Below are 24,891 nucleotides of genomic sequence, written 5' to 3' on the forward strand. Positions count from 1 at the left end.
CAGCCTCTGGTCTGTTACCCTTCTGACATACATAGCCTTGGCATAAAACTGTCACCCCACTAAAAGTCAGAGCTTTGGTAACCAACCTGCACCTGTCCCTACTTTATGGAACAGGCCTCCTCCGATGCATGGCTAAGGCTTCCCACCATGAGTCAGCAGAAGCAGTGGCCAACGGAGTGCATCCTGTAGATCTTGCAGCAACTTGGGTGTGTTGCCAGGTACCACCTGCACCTGGCAACACACCAGGATTCCCCCACTAGTGTTCTAAAAACATTGAACTGTGAGCTGCCCTGGGTACCTCCTTTGGGGTGGAGAGAGGTGATGGGGCAAGAAAGTTTTCAAATACATGTTTGCTGCTTTGCTTGCTGCTTTGCTTGCTGCTTGTGGTGAATCTCCTCCGCCATTCTCTTGCTTGTTCATGCAAGCTACAGGGATCCTTGAGCTTGAGCTACAGGGATCCTTGAGCTCCTCAGCAGCCAAACTGGGACCTCGCCAGCTCAAGCAAGTTGGTGTGATCCACTAGCTTGGCAACTTCCCTTTGGTGACCTGATGCCAGGTTGTGTCTGAGCAAACAACATGAGGTTGGTTGAGGAGGCGCATCACATTCTGCCAAAAGATGGGGGCTGTTTCTTGATAGGCAGTGCCTTTTCTACCCCGTTTGCTTGCTTTTGCAGAACAGTCTCTTGGGGTCAGGAAGGCTCAGTAGAGAAATGTGTCTTTGGGAACTCCAGTGCAGGCAAGTTGACCTGACCCAATCGAGCAGAGCCGACTGGCTTTCTTTCTTCCATGCAAAGTGTTGGCAGCTTTGGCTACAGAGTTCCAGCCTTCAGGCACCTGGATGTAAAATTGCTGATTTTCTAACAAAACTACATGCTGCTTAAATTGCCCTCTGTGCAAGAAGACCAGCAGATGGAACGGAGAAATTACAGGCCAGTCAGCTTAATGGGTAAGCTGATGAAAAGTGTAATGAAAGATAAAGATACAAAGCATCTAAGAACGAGCCCTGGTTAAGGAGAGTCAGCACAGCTTCTTCAAAGGTAAGTAAATGTAAAGTCATGCACATTGGGGCAAAATAATCAAAATTTTACATATAGGCTAATGCAGTGGCTCTTGCACATTTAGCATCGGGACCCACTTATTAGAATGAGAATCTGTCAGGACCCACCAGAAGTGATGTCATGACCAGGAAAATCATCAAGCAGGAAACTTTTTAACAATCCTAGGCTGCAATCCTACCCCCACTTACCCAGGAGTAAGTCCCATTTACTATCATTGTTAAAAGAGTATACATGTTGTTGGCATCCTTCAGTCTCGGAAGACTATGGTATCGCACTCTGAATAGTGGTTCTGGAACAGTGTCCTCTCCAGTGCGTGAAGCCTGGGTAAAGTAGGTATGGAGGATAGACTATATGCATAGAGTATATATAGTCGCTTGCTAAAAGTAGAGGTCTGTAACATTTCCCTAAATGCAGTTACATACCATGGTAGTATCAAGTCTAATTATATTAAAAATAAAATATTGAAATGATTGGGGACCCACCTGAAATTGGCTTGCAACCCACCTAGTGGGTTTCGACCCACAGTTTGAGAAACACTGGGCTAATGGACTCAGCTGTCTGAGACAGATCAGGAGAGAGTTCTTGGGGTGATGGTGGACAACCAGATGAAAATGTCAACCCAATGTGCAGCGGCAGTAAAGAAGGCCAATTCTATGCTTGGGATCATTAGAAAAGGTATTGAGAACAAAACAGCTAATATTATAATGCTGTTGTACAAATTGATGGTAAAGCCACACCTGGAGTATTGTGTCCAGTTCTGGTCACCACATCTCGAAAGGGATATAGTGGAAATGGAAAAAGTGCAGAAGAGAGCAACCAAAATTATGGCTGGGCTGGGGCACCTCCCTTATGAGGAAAGACTACAGCGTTTGGGGCCCTTCAGTCCAGAAAAGAGATGTCTGAGGGGGGACATGATAGAAACATACAAAATTATGCAGGGGATGGATAGAGTGGATACAGAGACACACTTTTCCCTTTCACATAGCACCTGAACCAGGGGACATCCACTAGAGTGTTGGGAGAGTTAGAATAGATGAAATAAAATATTTCTTCACCCAGCCTGTAATTAGCTGTGGAACTGCCACAGGAAGTGGTGATGGCATCTGGCCTAGATGCATTTAAGAGCAGATTGGACAAATTTCTGGAAGAGAAGTCCATCACGGGTTACAAGTCATGATAAGTAAGCATAAGCTCCTGATTTTAGAAGTAGACTATCTTGGAATGCCAGATGTAGGGGACGGCACCAGGACGCAGGTTGTCTTACTGTCTTTTGTGCTCCCTGAAGCATTTAGTGGGCCACTGTGAGATAAGGAAGCTGGACTAGATGGGCCTTTGGCCTGATCCATCGGGGCTCTTCTTATGTTCTTAAGTCACTAACCTCCTAGAGCAGCTATTTTCAACCAGTATGCTGTGGCACATTGGTGTGCTATGAAGTGCCCACTAAATGGTCCACAGGTGTGCAGCAGGAGTTTGGGGGTGGGTGATTTATTCGTAGAGCCAGTGGGGAATGTGAGCCCCCCCCCCACCAGCAGCATGGTGTGCCTTGACATTTTTAGTGCTTTGTTTTCATCTCATGGCACACTGACATTTGAAAATTGCTGTCCCATAGTGTTGGCAGTCATGTGGACAGAGAAAAAATTATTGATATTGTTTACATGGTGTTCCAAAAACCTTTTGGCCAAATTCCTTGCCAAAGTCTCTGGAGTAAATGTGGAAGTCATGAGATGAAAGGGACAGGTCCTCTAATGCAGGGTTGTCCAAACTTTTTGGCAGGAGGGCCACATCATCTCTCTGACTCTGTGTTGGGGGCTGGGAAAAAAAGAATTAATTTACATTTCAAATTTGAATACATTTACATAAATGAATATATTAGAGATGGAACTTGAATGAATGAATGAATGAAGGTCTTGCAATAGCTCAAGGCCATTAAAAGACCTTGCACAAAGCAAGGCCAGCCTTTCCTTTGCTGCCACTGCAGCATCACAGACGTGAAACAGCGAGCAGTGGAAAGAGCCCTCGTCCCACAGGTCACACGAGAGCTCAAATAGTTGGCCGTCACACTGAGAGCAGTTGCATCAGGTCAGCACGGGCTCCAGCAAATCTCTGGAGGGCCAGAGACTCATTGGAGACTGGGGACTCCCTGAGGGCTGGATTGGGAGTCCTCAAGGGCCACAAGTGGCCCCAGGGCCAGGGTTTGGGCACTGCTGCTCTAATGCATTGGTAACTAACCAAAGGACAGAAAATAGAGTGTTATGTATGTAAGTTATGCAGGATTGAAATCCTGCATAACTGATTGGCCCAGACTTATGGCTGGCCAAGCCTGTGATGGATCCAAATCCTACCATCCGATTGGCCCTCTAGTAAGGTTTCAATTGCACCAATCATGGGAAGTCTGGGCGGAGTTAAAGGTTATAAAAAGCCAGGGGTTTGCCTTGTAGTCAGCAATGTTATGTTCTGAAGATGGAATATTGAGCTGTTATCACTATGCCTTCCTTTATTTGCATGGACCCACTAGATAACAGAGAGTGGAACTAAATGGACAATTTTTACAAAGGAAGGAAGGAAGAAATGGAGTTCCCCAAGGATCTGCTCTGGGCCTGGGCTCTTCAACTGGTTTATAAATGTTCTGGATTAGGGATTAGCAGCGAGGTGGCCAAATTTGCAGATGACAAGAAACTATTCAAGGTGGTAGAAACCCAAAACTGGGTGAAGGAGCAACTAAATAACAAACCTATAGCAGTTCAATGTGAATACACTAACAGCTTTCCAGTGCCAGTGCAGCTGTGCCAATGGAGCATGTGCTGAATCCTGTGGGAGGCAGTCAGGGAGGGCTCCTCAGGCTGCATTGTGGCTGTGGTGGCTCTGGAAACTTAGTTCAGATGGTGCCCCGCCCCAGTACAGGTCAAGTTTCAGGGGGTCTGTACTGAAGTTGAAATGTGCCTGCTGGCCCAGCACTCCTGTGCCTGCATGAAAGCACTGCTGCAGCCATCTGATCAGGGATGTGCAGTGGGTGGGGAGGCAGGTGAGGCAGAGCCTTCCCGCCAGCATCCTTTGAAGAGCGCTGCAGCCATGTGGGTAGGCAGAGGCGCCCCACTGGAGTCCTTCAAAGAGAGCCACCGCTGCGGGAGGTGCTCAAGTACATTCAACCCACACACTTTGTGTGTGGGTTGAATGTGCTTGAGCGCCTCCTACGGCGGTGGCGGCATTTTTGGAAGGCCTCTGTGGGGAGGCTGTGCCTCACCTGCCTCCCTCTCCCACCACAGGACCCTGCATCTGCCTGGGGGGCCAGTACAATGCCACAGCCTCCACCTGCTGGGTTTGAGGGATTGCAGCAGGGAAGGGCTGTCCTGAGATGCTCCTCTGGCCTTAATTCTTAGCCAGATTAACCATAATTAAGCTGGAAGATTTGAGTCTGGTGCAGTGCATGTCTACTCAGAAGTAAGTTCCATTGTGCCCACTGGGCTTCCTCCTGGGAAAGTGTACAGGATCTCAGCCTTGGCCTGCTGGGCTTTCTCTGCCTGCCTGCTCAAGAGAAAGGGCTGTCCTGCCCGTGGCAGCTGCAGGGCCTTCATCCAGCGAGTGGAAACACAGCGTGTTGTCAGGATGTGCCCCGGGACAGGCCATAATCTAGCGCAGGATGTGGCTTCCATAAGCAGGTTCCCCCCTCGTGCTGACTGGGCTCCCTCATAGCCTGCAATGAGCAAGATGCCCACGTTTTCTTTCGTCCTTCGCAGCTTTCTGGCCGTCACCTGCCCAATGACATCACTTTAGCCAATGACGTCACTTTTCTGCTTCGTGATGCCAATTTCCTGCTTAATGACGTCACTTCCGGCCTTCGGCCAGGGCCATGATTACCAACGCGTTTGACACCCCTTGCTGTGGCGCAATTCCGCCGCCAGGGGGCCTCCAAGCGACTTGTCTCTCCCTGGGCGGGACGACACCACTTCCGCCGCCGCTTCTGGAAACCGGAAGTCGCTCTCCTGAGGGGATTCGGGCCGCTCTGGGGCGTTTCGTCTCTGTGGGCCGAGGGATGACTCTACCCTCGCCGCCCACGCGCACGCGTAGTTGGCCGCTCCTCGCTGAGCCGCATCTCCTTCTGCAGGATCCCCTGACCGGGTGAGGGGTGGCAGCGGCGACTTGTGCCCCGCCCTCGCAGCCCCAGCTGTGGAAGGTCCCGGCGGGGGTCGGGTGAGGCGCTCTCCTGCCCCTGGGGGGTCTCCGCAGAAGCTGGCGGGCTCCCTGGCAGCCTTCACAGGCAGGGCCTGGACAGGCCTCGCGCGTGGCCGTTGGGGGGGGGGGTCGCCTCAGTCCTGGGGGGTGGTCAGAGGTGGGGCAGCCCCCTGCTGCCACAGGGCCTGGGGGCGGTGGGTGGGGGGCAGGTGAGGCAGAGCCTCCCCACAGGAGTCCTTCTAGGGGAGGCAGGTGAGGCAGAGCCTCCCTGCTGGGGTCCTCCAAAAAGCGCCGCCACCATGTTGCTGGGGGGGGGCCACGTTGCCGTGGGTTGAGTGTGCTTGAGTGCCTCACAGGGCGGCAGCGCTTTTCAGAGGACCCTAGTGGGGAGGCTCTGCCTCACCTATCTCCCCACCCACCACACGTCCCTGCTGAAATGCAAGTTGATGCCACCTGACTTGAGCTTTCTGTCTTTGCTTCACAGGCTATGGAGTGCGACAAGGAGCCCAGACCTCCCTTGCCTTTCCAGCCCCTTGCGAACCCCCAGCAGACTGCAACGCGGGAGACGCACGTCCAGACGTCGGAGTCGTCCATGTGGGCGGCGGTGGCCGCGATCCAGGCGATGGACAAGACGGTGGACGACCACAGCACACGCTTGCTGCGCCTGGAGGGGAGGATGGGGGCCGCAGAGAAGAAGCTGGCGAGCTGTCAGAAAACCACAGTGGAAGTGGGGGACCAGCAGGAGAGTAAATGGACCATGTTGGGAACGTTGATCCAGGAGTACGGGCAGCTGCAGAGGAGGCTGGAGAATGTGGAGAACCTGCTAAAGAACCGGAACTTCTGGATCCTGAGGTTCCCCCCAGGTGCTAAGGGAGAAACGCCCAAGGTGAGATGGACCATCCTGCCATAAATCCAAAACATGCATGCCAAGATTCTTCATCTTCTAAGCTGCTTGTTGTTCAAATTATGCAAGATAATGTAGTTATAGGCACAGTTGTTGGGACTGTACCTGCCAGGAATGACTAAGAGCTGTGAAAAAAGAACCACCTTCTCTGGAGCAATTGGAAGCCTGTCCAGGTGTCTTCTGTTCTCCTCTCCCCCCAGTTGGTCTTTCAATGCATTTCTTTGCAGCCCTTAAGAAGAGAAATGCGGTGAAAGTGGTGGGTTGTAGGAGACCACTGGGCATGCTGTCTTTTGTGCTGTGACAGCAGAGGCCTGTGGTTCACAGTGCAGCCCTGAACGTCCTTGTTCCTTCTCCAGTGAGCATGATTGTTTCCTCATGTTCGCAAGAGAGCCTTTCCCAAGAGTACAGGTGTGCACTACAGCAACCAACAGGAGTGTACATTTGGGTGTCCCCCAGGTCTTTTTCTGGATTCCCAAATGATTACCTTGGAAATTATTCCACTTTCCCTGGTGGTTTCCATGTTTCTAATGAAATTGCATGATACTGAGTCCCTTTGGTAATAGAGCTCTTTTATCTAGGAGGTGAACAAAAGGTGTATTCTGAGGTGTTTATTAAAAATATTTTTGTTCCACCTTTCCTATGCAGGAGTAAATGCCCAAGGTGGCTTACAATTTAGATTAAAATACAGGTCCAGACTGATTATCCATAGATTTGGTACCCGTGGTTTCATCTAGCTGACCATGGGTTCAGCTAGACCTTGTTCCTCTGAATGTGACCTGTGCTCTGGTTGCATCTGGAGGGTCTTCTGAGGGCCATACACTCCTCCCCAACCCTCAGAAGACCTCCTAGTACCTCCGGAAGTCCAAAAATAGCAACGTCTGGTTTCCGACTGGAAACTGGAAGTTGCAATTTTTGGTCTTCCAAGGGCCGGTGAGGCAGCATGCATCCCTTAGAAGGCTCTCCAGACACAACAGGTTTGGATTACAGGGTGCCTGACCTGCAGCTTTTGGCATCTGCAGGGGTTATGGGTACAGAACCCCTGCAGATGCCAAGGTACAACTGCGTACAATATATAAAAACAATAAATAAAGTCATAATAAGGGAACACAACCACATTGAGGAGGACAACTTTTTATAACCAAAGGACTGCTGCAGAGGTACATGGGACTGATAAATGACACATCACACAAACACAAGATGGAACAAAAATGTTTTGAGCCCTCACCAAAAGATCATGAAGGAGGGGACCGTTTCTCATTTCCCTGGTAGGAAATTTCGTAGTTGTGGTGCTGCTACAGAGAAGGCTTGCCCCCATTCCTCTAACTTGGGATAAAGGTGGTATTTGAAGGAGAGCACCCTCAGAAGTCTTAAGAGAGTGGGCTGGAATGTATGGGAGAAGGCAGTCTTTCAGATAACCTGGACTCAAACCATGAAGGGCTTGGACTTGGAAGGGCTTCACATCTAAAACAGATTGTTTTTGTCACTTTCCCCTCTGGGACTGCCTGGAAGTAGTTTTTTTTTTTTCCCCTTTCCAGTAGGGCACAGGGGGCTGGGAGGCAAGAGAGTGCTGAGCTTGTCACTCTTGTTGTTCCAGGTGCCAATAACCTTTGATGACATCTCAGTTCATTTCAATGAGCAGGAATGGGGAGACCTGGACGGGTTCCAGAAGGAGTTGTACAAGACGGTCATGAAAAGCAACTATGAGACACTGGTCTCAATGGGTGAGGGTATCTTTATTTCTTCACATCCGTGGAGTTAGGACACTGATAAATTGAAGAGGATAAATTGAATTGGTTCAGAGGAGGCTAACTAAGATGGTGAGGGGTTTGGAAACCAAGTCTTCTGAGGAACAGATAAAAGAGCTTGGTATGTTTAGTCTGGAGAAGACAAAACTAAAAGATAACTGCCTTCAAGTATACCTGAAGGACTGTTGAAGAAGGGGACGTCTTAATTCCTGTGTCTCCTTAGGGCAGGACTAGATAGAACCAAGGGTTTAAGCTGAAGTGAAGGCTAGTTGTGGAGATGATTTTCCTAACTGTAAGAGTTGTCCAGCACTGGAACAATTGTAGGCTTCCCTGAATGGTCACCTATCAAGGATGCTGCAGCAATTGCCTGTCCTGGTGGGGGTTGGAGCTGACCTCCAAGGACCCTCCAACATTCTGTGATCTTGGGTGATCTGTAATGGACTGACTGAAAATTCTCCTTGGCTCAACTGTATTTCTAGCCCTTGAGAGCAAGTGTGGTTTTGGGAGACAGGAGCCACAGTCCTCTGAGACTGGAGCATTATTCCCTGCTCAGCCAGGAGAACAGGACCTTTTACCAGTTATTTTTTAGCAGTTGCTGCTGATTGTGCATGTCTGTTGTTTCCATGTGCTTTTTTTTTGGCATGGAGAGGACAGAGGAAGTGGAGTCTCTCAAGGAGCCAAATTCAGTGTCAGAGTCCATAGGAAAGTCTCATGGGGAGCAGTCAGGTTAGTTCTTGGCTGTGCATGGGTGTTGTCTCTGGAAACGTAGCCATGCTCTCTCAAGGGGGGGCTGTCTAGTGGTAGCCAGTGTGCTTGGTTCATTGGAGGCTCGAAGTGTACCTTGCAACCCTACGACAGAAAGGTCTCAGGCAGTGCAAGGCTTCTGCCTGCCTGGGAGGCCTTGGAGAGTTGCCACCTGTCAGTCAGCAGTGCTCTGGATGGGCTCTGGATGAGAGGTTTGGACAGGGCTCTTCCAGGGGCACTTGGATCAGGGCAGTCATGAAACAGTCACCAGCAGCCTTTTACCTTACAGCTTATTTCTTGAGTTTGGGGTATGTGCATGAAAAAGAAAATAAATTAGTCATTTTTTAAAAGTGGTTTTTGTCCAAGCCGCTTGTAGGCCTCTAGTTACCACAGATACTGATAATCATGCAGGGCCATCCAGCATGAGGCAGTTTGGGTCTCCTTGCCCACATTTGCCTTCCTTTCATCACATGACCTGTCAACTCTGTTTATTTAAGAGTCAAAGCAGGTTTATTTGCACTTTTGATAATTCTCTGCTTCTAATGTTAATGAGCAACATGTAACAATGTGCTTTCTCATCCATTGAGCAGATTATGCCATTGCCAAGCCTGAGATCCTGACCCGGTTAGAACAAGGGGAGGAGTTGTATGAGAGGAACCCTGGAGGCCTGGAAAGGAGCATCAGTGACCCTGACCGTGGCACAGGTGCATTATGAAATACTGGGCTTGAGGCCTTTCCTCCTTTAATTGTTTTCTTGTCTCCGTGACAGGGATGTTGCTCGCAGCCTAAAAGAGCCAGAAGCACTGAAGAAGAATTCTCAGTTTCCATGCACCTTTCAAGTGACCGTGTTGACAAACTTGGGTATTATTGATGTGAAACTTGCAGGTAGATTTGGGAATGTCTAAGGGCCCGATCCTATCCAACTTTCCAGCATGCAGTGCATGGCCCACTGGCACAGTTGTATGCTACTGTGGAAGAACAGTCATGGATGCCACCTCAAAGCAAGGAAACATTTGTTCCCACCCTCAGGGCTGCATTGCTGCAGTGGACAATTGGATAGAATTAGGTAGTAAAAGACCACGTGTGACTCACTTTCTGATTGGATTATCCAAAATGTATTGTTGGGCGTGGGTGTGACCCTGTCTCCAGTGCTGATTTAATTGTGGGGTTTCAGGAGCAGAAAGTGATCCGCATGTTGCCTTATTCAGTGCTATCATTGTCTGAACTCCCTACTCTTGTAAACAGCTCTTGTGTTTGACAGAACAGGTGTTGTTCCTCCACAGATGGTAATTTTGAAAGATGGAGTCTTTGGGTCCTGTTGCTGTAGTTGGAGACCTCTTTTACTAGAGCGTTTGTAGAATCTTGTCATCTGTTCTCTGTGATTCTGGGTGATTTTTTTTAAAATTGCACTCTCTTCTGTGAGAAGGAAGAGAGTTCTTGCACTCCGAGTGGAAAGCCAGCGTGTTTCCCAGTTCAATGGCCTGGAGTAGCCTGCAGACCTGGGCATTTTCAGCACTGATGTAGTTTGAGATGGGTTGCATCTTCAGGCTTGGAAGGAAAGGCCTCTCTGTCCGAGGACCTCCATTAAGAAGGAGGCTGTGATGTCTTCAGCTCATTATGAAGCCTGGGGCTATGACCAGCAGACTGTGAGAAGTGCCTGGTGCTGTGTGCTGACCACTTGTTCTCATCAGTCCTTTCTCTCTTCTGCACAGACTCCCCTGTGACTCCAGTGGATGTTTCTCTGTGGCTTAAACAAGAGGCAGAGGATCCACCATGTGGGGATCTTGGGCGCTCTGAGGAGACGAGAGAGGTCAGCTCTGGCTCTCACACAGGTAAGTGCTTGGCTCATAAGTGTGTTCCAGACTTGGGGGTCCCCTCTTCCAAAATGGGCCACCCTGCTCTGTGGGAGGCTGCTGAAGGGCAGGCCTGTGAGGAGGCTGCCCACTCAGCATGGGGAACCTGTTGGATTACATTTTGGAGTCTGATGCTCTTTGTGGCTGCCTCTTAGTTGGTCCATTTTTGGCTGCTGAAGAAGCAGGGGGGCAGCTCTGCAAGGTGAGGTCTGACTTCTGTGTTTTCTCTCCCTCTTCTCTCCCCACAAACATCTTTTGCTGCGCTCTCAGGCTGTCTACCTTGTGAATTTTAAGTTGGATAGCGACATGCCTCTTGGCTTTTGCCTTCTGTGGCCTTGGCCTTTCTTCCTTCACCTCCGTGCATCCTTTTCTTTCTCCTGTACTTCTTAGCCTGCTGCAGTTTCCTGTGCCACATCTGGGACTTGTGCCCTCCTTCATCGTAGCATCCCACCTGCTAAGTGCTCCTATTTCTGGCCCTCCCTTCCTTGCTGCATCTTGCTGCTCCTCTTGCCCCCCAGGCCCTGTGTGAGACATTTCCCATATTGGAGAAGAGCAATGCTCTGTGTCCTCTCTTCTCTGCAGATTCTCCTGCTGATGCAATGGAGACTTCCTTGTGGGTTAAGGAGGAGGTGGAGGAGGTGCACGTTGATCCAGGGGATGGCCATGAAGGGGATCTCTGCCACTGTGCTGGCCTGGGTAAGACCTGTTTTCACCCTCCCGTGAGTCTTTTCCTGGCAGAACTGTGTTTCTCAAGCAGTTCTCTCCCAGGGGTGGGCAGTGGGTGCTTCTTTGGAGTTCAGTGGTTGGTCCTTTTCCAAGTTGCTTTCCAGAGTGTCTCTTCAAGTTCTTTCTGCTTCAAATGTTATGCAGTTTGGAGGAGGGTTGGGGAAATCCCAGGGTAACTTTCCTTTTTCTGGACAGAATATCGAACTGTCACCGTGGATGAGGGATCATTGGCTGAACTGCAGGAGGGCCCATGTCTGCAAGAGGCACTGCTTCTTGGTGAAGGCCCCAGTACTGGTACGTAGCCGAATGAAGCTGCCTCCTTCTTAATCTTGTGGGTCTTGGACCCTCGGATGCCCCTCTGGGTGGGATTGGTTCCTCCAAAGTATGCTGTGCTGGCACATCTTCTGGCCCAGTTTGTGGATTCTGGCCTTCCACTTCATCACTACTGCCCCGACACTCTGTAATCCACAATGGGAATCCTGAATTCCATGGTAAATGCAAGGACTCACTGCCCAAAGACGCAGATTGGGAGATGGGCATGGTGGATCATTAGAAAAGGTATGGAGAACAAAACGGCTAATATTATGACGCTGTTGTACAAATCGATGGTAAGGCCACACCTGGAGTATAGCGTCCAGTTCTGGTCGCCGCATCTCAAAAATGACATAGTGGAAATGGAAAAGGTGCAAAAGAGAGCGACTAAGATGATTACGGGGCTGAGGCACCTTCCTTATGAGGAAAAGCTACGGTGTTTGGGCCTCTTCAGCCTAGAAAAGAGACGCCTGAGGGGGGACATGATTGAGACATACAAAATTATGCAGGGGATGGACAGAGTGGATAGAAAGATGCTCTTTACACTCTCACATAACACCAGAACCAGGGGACATCCACTCAAATTGAGTGTTGGGAGAGTTAGGACAGACAAAAGAAAATATTTCTTTACTCAGCGTGTGGTTGGTCTGTGGAACTCCTTGCCACAGGATGTGGTGACGGCATCTGGCCTGGACGCCTTTAAAAGGGGATTGGACAAGTTTCTGGAGGAAAAATCTATTATGGGTTACAAGCCATGATGTGTATGTGCAACCTCCTGATTTTAGAAATGGGCTATGTCAGAATGCCAGATACAAGGGAGGGCACCAGGAAGCAGGTCTCTTGTTGTCTGGTGTGTTCCCTGGGGCATTTGGTGGGGCCACTGTGAGATGCAGGAAGCTGGACTAAATGGGCCTATGGCCTGATCCAGCGGGGCTGTTCTTATGGGTTTGAGCCCAGCCAAGGGACTTACCTTGACCAGCAAGTCTGACTGACCAGACACATCCATGGCAAGTGCCTAAGAAGAGAGGAAAGTCAGTCTAGAACCCACGCTAACCACTCCACAAAGCTGCTCACCAACCACTCAGCCACAGCAGGAAAACAGCAAAGAGGACCACATCTGGCTTTTCGCACCTCACTGCAATCAGGCACACATGGCTGGGATGCTAAGGCTCATGTATCTGCCAGAGGGAGCATTGCATGGACCAGTTATGTTATAGGGCTGACATGTGATACAGGGCGCCTACTGCAGCAGCCTGCTTAGCCCCACCCTATGCCCTTTGCTGCATTTCTGGCAGCTGCCATGGTGGCCATCGGTATGCTGCCCCCTTTGCCACTGTCCATCATATACCACAGCAGCAGAAGCACTAGGGCTCATGAACACTGAGGATCAGTGGGGTGTCCTGCCACCCGCCGAGCCCAAGATCTCATAAAGTGAGGAAGCTGCAGATTTAGAGGAGAGTGGCCCCTCTCTGTATCAGTGACTGAGCAGCAACTGAAAGAGAAATGCGCATGGGGGTTTCCATCATCCCCTCCCAGCAGGGCTGTTGTGCTATTGCCAGTGATCCAAGAAGCAGCCAAGTGACAGGTGAAAGTGAAGTCTGGCTGCACCAGCTGGTTCACTGTTTCTCGTGGAGTTTGCAAAGCTTCAGGGGCCTGACTAGAACAAGTGGGTGAGCAACCTAACCGAGCTGCAGCTGGGCTCACACTGTTTACTCCAGACAGGCGTAGGCTTTCCTGGGATCTGCATGGTGTGTTTGCCTGTGGGACAGCTGCCTGTGGGGAGCCAGATGAAACACGGAGAGTAACGGCATAGACAACAGCATCAGTCGCACTCTGGCTTGAGAGGCATATTCCATGTTTATAAGGGAGAGTCGTGCCACCAGAATGTATGTGCAGTAGTGCCCTGGAGGGGGTGACAGCATGTGGCTCAGATCATTACCTTCGCTCTCTCTGGGGAGGGCCTGCAGTGAAACACTGCAGAGGACTAGTGCTCAGCTCCTTGTGGTGCAGCCCTGAAAAACAAAAGGGGTTCAGATGAGTATTTGGCCAGCAGAAGCAATGGTCGAAGTTCCTGGCATTTGCTAAAAAGAAGCAGACGCTGCCTACTCTTAGTTAGGGCCCCTTGATTGGAGGGTAAAGGGGGTAGTTTGTACCCGGGCCCAGGATCAAAAGGGGGCCCAGCATCCAAAGAAGGGGTCCCAGAAATTTCCTCAGTAACTCCGCTGTGTGACTACAGCTGCCTCAGAAGTATGTTTTGGTACATACAGGACTCTTTCCATTCTACTCTAAACCTAACTATGATGATGCTAATTTCCTGCAATGATTTTCTACGTATGTTATAAGATTTTAGAGAAACTTAGGAGTGTGTTTGATTTTCCATGTTATGGTCCCCAGCTGCCAGTGCTGCACAGGCAGGTAGACCTGGGCTCTGCATTGGGAAGCCCAGTAGAGCTGGGCTCCAAAGACTTTTCTAGCTGTCACCACCCTCCCTTGCCCTGTTTCATCCCCTCCCCCTTTGGGAAGGGACCCAAAAGAAACCTGTACCCCCAATAAAATTCACTGTTCTTAGGTGTTGCAGAAGGAAGGATTGGCAGGCAACTGTGGGCACAATCCTAAGCAGGTCTACTCAGAAGTAAGTTCTGTTGTGTTCAATGAGACTTACTCCCAGGAAATTGAGGTTAGGATTGCAGCCTCAGTTGCTAGCAGTGATGCCTGTGATGATCCTGAAGAGTCAGGCAGGGAGTAGAGACATCAGAAGGAGATGCAGCATTGATACACTGCAGGACCGAATTCCCCCCCCCCCCATCGCTCACCTGTGTAGGGTGCATTGGGCTTGCTTCCCCTGTTGGGATGGCGAGATAGAGGTTCCAGGTCGGTGTCTGTGTGGGGTCTTCCTGGGGCAGGATACAAACGATATGTTGTTAACTCTTATCTGCTCAGAACTCATATCTTGCCATACATATTGTGAGGAACAAGAGGCTGTTTGTGCCAAGTTCTCCCTTTGTGCATCAAGTGCCCTTTTGCCAGGGCTCCATTACTGTGGTTCCTTGGAGAGACCATTGAGGGACAGCCACAGACCAGGCACCTTCTCACTGGACCTGTAGTCTCCCTAGCAGGAGCATTAGTTCTGTGATTGGCAACTGGTCTGTATTCTGCTCCACTGTAGGGGAGGTGGTGGGAAATGCAATTTTCTGCTTTATTTTTTTTCTTTTGGGGCTGCTCCTACCTATGCCAGCTCTTTTGTAGGCATAACATTTTTCTGGTGTCGGGGTGTGTCTGTTGTCCAAAGAATGGTTGGGATGTGGTGTGTGTCGTCCCTCCCTCATTGTGCTCTAATCTCCCTGTTTTGGCCTCTGTGTTGGTGGAGTTGCACTGGCACCCGAGCAACATTGGTGCAGTGTTTTTCCAGTGCCCATGGTGCACCCACCAATGGGTGGGCTTCTCCCCAGCAGGGCTGTGTTACTGGCATATGTGGAGGTACTGTGGTGTCTCTGGAGAATAGAATTGGGCTTTAAAAATACTTGTGCTTGCAAGGCACCTAGGAGCATCTCAGGTCTACAGGAGCAGTCTTTGTATCCTGCCTGTGCATGAGTTCTGATCTGAAAGCATTTGTATTCTTTCACTAACCAAATATTGGCCCTGGCAGAAGTTGGGTCCTTACCAGTTTTCAGGGTCAGTTTGGAGAAATCCAACCATTGTTTTGTTGCCCCCCTCCCACGTTTCTCATTTTGGGTGAGAGATCTGCAACTCTGCTGTGCAGGTTGTTCAGGACGTGCACTGCAAACGTGTTTGCTGAGTAGAGACCTGATGTGTGGGGAAAGTGGCTTCTGAGCACCAACAGGCAGCTTAGCTTGGAACGTTAAAATAGGCCCATATGTTTGTGTTGAGCTGAACTGGAAGGCAGACATGTGTATCTCTTAGTGGTCCTCTTGTCTACCCTTCCTTTGAAAACGTGCTTGGAGGAGGATCCAAGATGGCTCAGTTCTTAGCCCTTCAGCATTCCTCTGTTCTTTCTGTGGAGGATCTTGGCTTTTGCCGTTCCCGGGATCCTCTCCAAGCACTGTGTCTTGGTTGTCCCCTTCTGTCCTCTGGCTGTGTGAGTGAAGTGCTGGGCTGTGGGTTATTTCCCCTGGTGGTGCTGGAATTGGGCTTGTTCAGCCTTTGGTATCATCTGACCCTTCATGTTCTGCAGCTCTTTCTGACAATCAGGCATTCTTGTAAACTTCACATTTCAGAGGCCAATTTGGAAGTTCCAAACATATTTGTACATCTTAGTACCTTCCCCAATTTACAAATGTTCAACATTTATCAAGGTAGGCGAAGTTCATAAGAGTAAAATATGTAATTTTTTCAGAAACATTGTATTAAGTCTTATCCTGCAAAATATATGTACCATACTCCAGGAGGGTAGTGAGTTGGAAGAGGGCTATTTACTTTTGATTTTCTTTCTCCCCTGCTCTCCCCTCAACTAGATAATTATGCTGCAGTTACAGTAGGTTGGGAAGAAGGCAAAGTAATACAATGCAAGAAACTATATTAGGAAAGTGTGTGTGAATGAGGGAAGAGCATTTGGCTCCCCCCCACTGGCTCATTTGAGAGTGACCTGGATTGAAGTCTGGGAGTGGCTTGTGTAAGTCGAGATGAAAAAAGGACTGTGAGGGGAGCAGTTAATAGTAAGAAAGTTGGAAGTTTGCTAAGGATCTGCAGTGGGAATGGGCCATGGGATGCAGGGGAATCTATTTAGGATTGCTGTTTCAAGCGGTTGGCGCACCTGAGCCAACTTGCTGTGTGAAGAGCCGGTACCTCCAGCAGACCATTATTTTGCTTGCAGAAAACAACCCAAAATGGGCCATGATCTTGAACGCTACAAAGGTTATTGAAAGGCAGAGTCTGCAAGCACAGCACTTCCCCAGTCCTTTTCCATTGTTCCTAAGAGACAGATCTGATTGTGTATGTGGGTGCTTGATTACGGTTAGAGATTGATTTCTCTCACAGACTCTGTGCTCCTTCCACTATAATGAGTTTGTAGAAACAGAGTTGGAAGAAATCTTGTGGGTCATCTTTTGTGTTCACTGTTGAAAAGACCATGTGCTCATATACCTCTGGGATTTTGCTTCATGGTTTTCTGGGACACATCTGTGATTAGAGGCCGTGGGGAAACTTTGGTCCCTGCTCACAGATCCCATGTTTCTGGCTTGTCAGTGTCCATGCCCAGTTTCCATGCCATGTCTTTTCAAAAGAGTGAACCTGTGCGTGCAAAGCTTCGGGCCTTGGGCTGAGGTGGTTGAGCTGTGCGGGGGGTGGTGGTGGTCTCCTGGAGCAGTCCCAACATACTCAGGACGTTTCTTGTCCCTGATTTGGCAGAGAGCGCATGGTTTGGGGCCTCAGAGTAAGAGCTTCCTCTTTGCTCAGGTACAGCCCCTTTTCTGCCTTGGGTTGATGCTGCTGGTGACATGGAGCACGCACTGCGCGAGCAACACCGAGGGCGTTTCTATGACATGATGGAGGAGATCCTGTCCACCAAGCGGGAAGACAACAACAGTTACATTAACCGTGACAGATACAGAACTTTGATTGAAGAAGTCAAAGAGGCAAAGAGGCTTCGGAGCAAGAAAGGCAAGCACTATCGGCGACTGAGACGGTTCAATGTCCTCACCATTGGTGCAGAAGAAAAGCTAGTTGTACCTGTGTCTCCTGGGCACACTGAAGTTGTGTATTTTGTTCAGTACGAAGACTTGTTTGACATTCTTCACACTGCACATGTTGCAATTGGCCACGGAGGTCGGACCAGGATGCTGAAGGAGCTGAGTCGTAAGTATAAAAATGTTACCGCTGAAGCTGTAATGACTTACTTGAAGCTTTGTGAGCTGTGCCAGAAAAAACAGAGCGGGCCCAAAAAGGGCTTTACAGCAAGACCGACTCTGCACAGCGCTGTGGATGTGCGCTGCCCATTTGATGTCATTTACATGTGACCCAATTCAGAAGTGGGACTCAAACACAGAACCATCTACCAAGATCACTTGGCAAAAACATTCAGTGTGGCCTGCTGCGAATTCAGCAACCATGAAATGGCCTGTAAGAGTTGCAGCTTCACAGCAGCCACCATTTCATGTATTCTGCCTTGCTTGGTGCAGGGTTGAGCCCACATTCTCAGTGAGAAGCCAAGGAGCAGCCCAGGTCAGGCTTTTGCTGAGTGTTCCCACTGAGACATTGAAGAGAAGAGTTCCGTATGGAGGGAAGATCCTTGTGCAGAGACGTCCCCTGCAGCTGTTTCAGACAGTGAAGACTTCATCATGTTGTGATGGTGTAAAAATATTGCAGAAGCTGCCTTGTGGGTGGCCCAGGTGGTCTGGCATCATCAAAGAAGTTAGAAAGTCTGGCTTCACAGAAACAGCTGAGATGAGGATCACACCTGGAAAGTCAACAGCTGAGAGCTTTGAAGAGGATTGCCATTCTGGAGCTGCTCAGACTTTAAGAGTAGTGGACCACACTGTGATTTGGGACTCCCTGCAGAGGGTATGGGTGTTGAGGCCATTTGGATCCTCCTCAAGCAACATTTGGGGGCCTCAGGTGTCTGCACAATGCCCAAAACAGCCATTGCACCTGCATACTGCTGTCCAGTGTGGAGTGAAAAGTCTGTTACAATCTGGCCAGCAGGGCAATGGGTAGAAAAGCTCTTGGAGGGCTGCTGGGATGGTTTACAAGGGGATTGAATCACTGGCCTCTCTTCTGCTGCAGGAACATCTGCTGGTTTTCAGAGTCCTTCCAGCGGCTGCCTTTGGGGATGCTCATCAGCTTGTGCCACCTGAGAAACTTGGAGCTGCTGGGGATGGTGCCAACCAGCTCCATGCTGAACCTGATTACTTGGATCAGTTCCAGTTTGGGTTTTCACCTGGCATTAGAACTGAACTCGCTGGGATAGGGCTGAGAGATGTTGTTCTGTGGTGACTCTGGCCCTTGCTGGCCATAGGGTCCAGGAAGTGCTACTGTGAGAGGTCAGCCCCGCCCCATGGCCTTTGGCACATGGGTTCTTGTCATTGGGAACCCTACAAGAGTCCATGTCCCCTATGTTGTTAAATATCTGCAGAAGTCATGAGGTAGAGAGCTTCCAAGACTTGCTAGGGCATTCCTTCAGGGAGAGTTTGAGAATCAGTGTTTACAGGGGTGGAGATGGGGCAGCAATGCAATTGCCACAATTTTGCTGCTGCCGGGAAGGAAAGGGTATTTTTTTAAACTTACCTGGGGATCGCTGTGACTCTTTGGAGGTGATCCCCTCTGCAACCCTCTCTGCACCTCCAATAACAGGCCTTTTCTGGTTTCACTGCTTACCAGTTTGCTTTCCAGGCCCAATTCAAGGTGCTCCTTTTGACATGCAAGGACACACCCCTGGCTGTGAACCTCATCACACTTTGGCGGCCCTTCACTGGGTGAGTCTCCCTGCCATTGGAAGGGTGGCAGGTGTGTGCCCTAGAGTTTGAGAACAGCCTTCCATGGGAAGTGTGCCTTGTCCCTCCCCCAGCTGGCTTTTAGGGGGCTCTGAGGACAGTTCTGATTCCTGGAAGGCTTGCAAGCTGAGTTGTTCAGGCATGACTGCTCCTCTCTAACCAACAACCAAATTGCTACTTTTTAACACGTGTTGTAGCTTCTTCTATGTTGCTTGTACTATGCTTTATTTATTTATTTAATCAGAAGCCTCCTTAAATATTTTGTAGGAAGGCTGAGGTGAAATCCGTTGTTCCTTGTGCTTTACAAACTCCCCCAGAGATTGTTTGCGGTGCAGTTATTGGGGGGGGGGGAGTTCCTCCAAGCGCAACCAGAGTTCGCCCTGCTGCAGCGAGTAAATGTTTCATTTTGCCGTCTGGTCTGTCTCTGTGCTGTGCTTAATGTTGGTGTGCTGTCAAAAAAAAGCTAGAGCTCTGATTGATAGTGAACATCAGTGCAGATGTTTTGTGTTGTAATGAAAAGCTACTGATTGCTGAGAACTGACATTCTGGGAAATGCAGCTTAGCTTCACACCTGCTGGTTTTTCTCTGCAGAAATCTTATTAAAGTTTTTGTTTGAAAAATGGCTTTGCTCAGTTATTCATTGCCAAGATGTTTTGTGTAAGGCAGGAAAAGTGCTCTTGGGTGTGGCTGTTGAGTCAGGGCTTTCAGCCTTTCCAAGGAAGTTGCGAGGACCATATTTTGCAGGTGATGCTGCTGTTTCCAGAGGTGTACTGTTGGGGTTACCCTCCCTCCACAGCCTCCTTTCCCCACAATGCCTCCCAGTGCCAGAGGAGCTCTGCAGGGATTCTGCTTCCCTTGTGACACTGAGGGGAAACCTGATGGCCCAGACTGTCGGTCCAGGGCGCCTGAGCACTGCACAGCATCCTGCTGTTCATCTTGCTTCACTAGGAGTGGGTCTGCTTTTCTCTTGCTGTTACCAGTTCAGAGTGAAGTGGGGGGGGAGAGGTATGAGGACTGTCAACAGCTCTCTTCTGGGGGCTTCTGAGATTTGATTGCTGCAAGGTGACGGAGGTCACTGTGCCCAGAATGTGCCATCTTTTGCCTCACATGACTGCACACCTTGCCCTGAAAAGCCTGTGGGGAAAAGTAACTTCGGAACCTGTCTGAGTGTGTCTCAGAGGTGGCCCCATTGATTTTAGGCACGCAAGAACTTGCATAACATATTTTATAAAAGGCATTTGAGAACCTTATTGCACCTTATTTAAGGCATTTAAGAACCTTATTGCTCAAGAAGTGATGCATCCTGTGTGCATGTAAGGAAAATGTATAGTGCGTCTAGTTGGAAGAGGTGGTTGTTTTCTGGGATGGGGGCAGATTCAGCAGTGACTCTACCCTGGAGCTGTTGTAATCATCTTGCCCCAGCAGTCCCTGGCTGTGTTCTTTAGTACTGGTTTCCTGGCTTGTGCCAGCTCCATCTGACCTGTTCTGTGGCGTATTATGGGATGGGTTGTCTATTCTGTGCAGGTGTAAGATGCATCAAGAGTCTTCCTTGTAGCCTCACAGACAGTCAGGTGGGAGGCTAGCCAGGGAAGAGGCTGTTGTGTAGCGGGGGAGGGACTAGGAGTGAGCAGGACTCTCCCTCTTGTGTGTAGCAGTACGAAGCTGGTTGCTTCCCTTCAGTGATGATCCAGGGAGATTGAAATGGGAGCTGTGAGGCTTGGGGGGTGGAGAAGGAAGGTATACGGCAGGGGGGTTTTAGTCACACTGTCTTTGGCATTAATTGGGGTGATGGGAGAGCCTTGCGCTGAAACATCGTTTGGCTCTCAGAGAACAAGTCCTTTGTGAGAGTTTCCTGCCAAGTCCTTTATCTTGTTGAGTTTCTCCACCGGGGAAAGGCTCATCACCTACTCTGATTCATGGCTTGGAATAGGGTAACTGTTTTTGGGTGGGGTAGGGACCCTCGAGGCCTTTCTACCACCAGTCCTCCACTTCAGGAGCTCCACAGGACTTGCCTCCCCATTGACCACATGTGCTGCTCACTCATACTTGGGTGGCTGTCACTGTGCGTCTCAGTTGTGAAACAGAGCGAGGAGCTCATGGAACAACCTGCCTGTGTGCTGCCTGGTCCCTGCCTCCCTCTCATTTTCTCCTTGCTTTTGATTCCAGCAGAACACGAAATCACAGTCCAGCTAGAGGAAGATGTTGAGGATGTGAAGCCTCCATTGCTCAGGAGTTCCTCAAGAAGAACCGCCTCTCATAGCTCTGGGACAGATCTTGCTCAGAATTCTCAGCTTAGCACTGGGGCACAGCCCATCAAGCTGGAAGGCTTGCTAAAACGGCCACACTCGCCATCGGACAGGTGGAATAGCGCCCACCAGAAGCGGGCTGTGCTCAGCCGTGAAAAGACTTGTGCTGCAACACACTTCTATCAGTGCATTGAGTGCCACCAGAGCTTTGGTAGCGAGGAGCCACTCACACCCGAAGGCCAGGGCTCGACCACCTGCCCCGACTGCCAGCAGCGCCAGCAGCTCTCTTTTTCTGTGCCTCCAGTAGACATGCAGCCCTTCGCCTGTGTCACCTGTGGAGCCACCTTCAGCCAGTGGGCTATGCAGTTGGCACACCAGAAGACCCACCAGCGAGCCTGGAAGCACTGTTGTGATGACTGCGGAGCTGGGGCGGAGACCAGCCAGGAGTTTGCTCGGCACCTGAGGGCTCATGCTGTGGTGGGGAAGGCCTACAAGTGTGCCAGCTGCCCACGGAGCTTCCTCTCCTTCTCTGAGCTGGCAGATCACCAGAGGACCCACACGCTAGGCTGGCCGTTTACCTGCAGCTGGTGCAAGAGCAGTTTTGCCAGTCAAGGGGCTTTTGCCAAACATCAGACACTGCACACCGCTGCAGTCCAGAGGTTGTTTCCGGATGCCCAGGTCAAGGTGGCGTCCAGCTGTCAGGAGGGGCTCCTCCCTGAAGAGATTAATCTCTGCCTGCAGGCCAAGAGCAGGTCTCCCAGGAAGGTGGTCACCGACCTTGTTCGGAAGAACCCAGAGCTTTGGCCATTTCCCTGCACACAGTGTGGTGCCAAGTTCCTTAGCCAAGTAGCACTCTCCAGCCACAGGTGTGGCCAAGTGCCCCCAGCCAAGCCCCCCTCCAAGCCTGATCCAGGCCCCAGCGGCTTGTCCCGGCAGGAGGAGGCTAGCAAGTCTCAGCAGCAGGCCCTGGAGTTGCCCTTCCAGTGCCAGCTCTGCAGCACTCGCTTCCCACAGAAAGAAACGCTGCTGGAGCACCTGCAGGCCCACAGCTGGGACCGCCCCTTCCAGTGCCCCTACTGCAGCCGCAGCTACGTGTACCGGGAGGCCCTGACCAGCCACCTGCTGGGCCACTTCACGCAGAAGCCCTTCCACTGCTACCTCTGCAGCAGGGTGTTCGACGAGCCCATGGAGCTGGCCAGGCACGTCAGCTCGCACTTCACCCTCCGGCCCTTCAAGTGCAGCCAGTGCCTGAAGAGCTTCTCGCGCCCCGGGCTCCTGACCGAGCACCTGCGAGAACACATCACCGAGAAGCCCGCCTACTGCTGCAAGCAGTGCACACGGCGTTTTGCCCACCCCGGGCTGCTGAAGGAGCACCTGCTCTGCCACACGATGGAGCGCCCCTTCCACTGCGACCAGTGCTCGCGGAGCTACTCGTACCTGGGGCTGCTGGAGGAGCACAAAAGGAAGCACGCAGAGGAGGTGCAGCGCCCAGCAGCACGCCCTCCTCCGAAGGAAGCGGACAAGCCCCCTCTGGCCAGTGATGAAAACAGCCCTCTGGGCTGAGAGGCCTGTACTGAGCGGGGGGGGGGGGGAATCCCTGCCCATCAGCAGCTCTGGAAGGAGCTAGGTGTGCCAGCACAGTGTCTGTTTTGGCGCAGTTTGACTGTTGGAGGAGCATTTTTCATGGGTTCATCCCATGGCACTTGTGTGGCATTGAAAGCCATGCAGGAGAGGCCAAAGAATGACTCTTCTGTCTACATCCAGCTGCATCCAGGGCCAGGGGAAGACCTGCCCCATTAGACCTGTCCATCAGCTGTGGACTTCAAACTGTGACAGATGCGACTTGAGCGAAGCTGTGACAAAGCGTCTCCCACAGTGCTCCTGTAGCACTGAAAAGTGCATCAGTCTGCCAGTCCCTCTCCCATGCAGTCATGTGCCCTGGCCTGTGGCAGGACTGGGGCCAACAGCTTGTGTGTCCAGTGCTGCCCCCTGGAATATAGGTCCATGCCATACTGTGCCACTGCTGCACAGGGTGGCTCTTGAAATGAAAGCACACACCTGCGTAATGCAGTGAGGGAGAAACGTTCGCATTCCAAATAGGAAGGAGTGACTTTCTCATAGTTTCCAAAGCAGCAGTGCCCATCTGAACGGTCGTACTGGCCAATCGTGGATCATTTCAAGAGAAGTGGAAGGTGTGGCTTGATAGCAGGTGTCGCCAGCAACTGCTCCTCAAATCACCTCTGTGCAGTTTGGCATCATGCCCGATACAGGGTGGCTTTTCTTTGTGCCTGCACAGTTGGCCTTGCCTCTCAAATGCTGCGCATTGGACCTTGCCACGACAGTGGTTTGGACAGCATTTCCTTTTTCAGTGGCTCATGTTTCAGGCATCTTCTCCCAGGAAGGCAAAGGAGGATTCCAGAGAAGAGCCACAGGCTCTAAATCCAGAGAAGCTTCAGTGAGCCCTGGGTGAATGGGCTGGGAACGTGGCACCCAGCTGTGTGGAGGCCAGGAGTCTCATCGCCATGCACTGTAATGCAGGCTGTCTCTGACTGTGCCAGCTTGCTCAGTGCAACCAAGATGGTGATGGGAGAGTGGTTGAAACATGAATGAGGTGGGCAGTGAATGTCTGCAATGCTGCTGCCGCCTTCACACGCCTTCAGGAGTGTGTTTCCTCCTTCCTCCTCAGACACGTGGAGGCTTGAAGGCCAAAGAGGTACCCTGGCAGCACTCAGGTGGACATGGTGGAGGAGGAGCCACTACTCTTCTTGAATCTGTTCCTCCTTTGCTCCAAGCCTGGGGCAGGGCGGAGTCACACTCGATTCTGGAAGAAATGACCTCTGCCTGGGCTGCTGACAAGGTGCCTGCCTGACTAAGGGGCAGGACTTATTAACAGTATTTAATACTGTTATTAAGTATTAATAACATTAAGTTTAATACTTAATACTGTTTTTACTGTGTTTAATACTGTAATTAAGCGGAGACTTCCCCTCCACTTCCAAGTAGAGACGGATGGAAGGTCATTTTGTTGTGGGTCTTCCAGTACCAAATCCTGCTCTCACGTACTTGACAAGGTGTCCAAGTTGGCTTCTCGAGTTGTGCCTTGCTTTCAGCACCGCCATGGGTGTGATGCTGGCTGTGGCTCTCTGCATTTCCGTCACAGTGAGCTTCCTCACACACTCTGGACAGCTGGTTGGAAAAAATATTCACATTGATGGGTGTAGTTAACTTATTTGTACTATTTTCCCTGATAAAGTGGTCTTAAATAGTTATCCTACATTTGCTTCCTTCTATATGGGTTTTGTATTGTTTTTCTCTTCATCTGCTTTTCTGTTACAACTCCTTTTAAGGCTTGAATTCTTGTGGTTTAATTTCAGTGAAAATATCTCTTGATAAGAGAACAGATAGACTCCTGTGTGTGCTCTCAAAAGTGACTGTCTTCTGGTTTTGTGAACAAGGGACACATGGGGGGAGGGAACGCTCCCTGAATGAAGAGGTCCTCCTCAGCCCTTAGGACCATGTGGTTTGAGCAAAGCTCAGGCAAGAGAGCTTGGGAGGAAGGGGTGCTGCTTTGAACAGAAGGCTAGAAGCACGGGATGAGCAGAACCTGTGGTCCCGCTGCAAGAGGTCCTGGCCAGCAAGAACTCTGCTGGCTGCCAGGCATGTCCATTGCTCATAGCCACATCTGGCT

The 24,891-nt window shown here is 50.5% G+C and overlaps 1 protein-coding gene across 3 annotated transcripts; it reads left to right on the top strand.

The window, feature by feature from the left end:
- The first annotated feature begins 5,108 nt into the window (after positions 1 to 5,108).
- On the top strand, positions 5,109 to 24,472 carry LOC136650923 (zinc finger protein 398-like). Of its 3 annotated transcripts, none has more exons than XM_066626875.1 (8): positions 5,109 to 5,174; positions 5,713 to 6,114; positions 7,727 to 7,853; positions 9,212 to 9,325; positions 10,334 to 10,453; positions 11,057 to 11,170; positions 11,396 to 11,494; positions 21,124 to 24,472. In XM_066626875.1, exons 2-8 carry the CDS (start codon positions 5,716 to 5,718, stop codon positions 22,764 to 22,766), a joined length of 2,616 nt encoding a protein of 871 aa, XP_066482972.1. In that variant the 5' UTR covers positions 5,109 to 5,174; positions 5,713 to 5,715; the 3' UTR covers positions 22,767 to 24,472. The 3 variants fall into 3 exon arrangements, with proteins under 3 accessions (XP_066482972.1, XP_066482974.1, XP_066482973.1); XM_066626877.1 differs by having other exon boundaries at positions 21,127 to 24,472; XM_066626876.1 differs by having other exon boundaries at positions 5,171 to 5,246.
- Positions 24,473 to 24,891: the final 419 nt, after the last annotated feature.

The sequence above is a fragment of the Tiliqua scincoides genome, chromosome 5 (genome assembly GCF_035046505.1).
Source record: "Tiliqua scincoides isolate rTilSci1 chromosome 5, rTilSci1.hap2, whole genome shotgun sequence".
Taxonomy (NCBI): Eukaryota; Metazoa; Chordata; class Lepidosauria; order Squamata; family Scincidae; genus Tiliqua; species Tiliqua scincoides.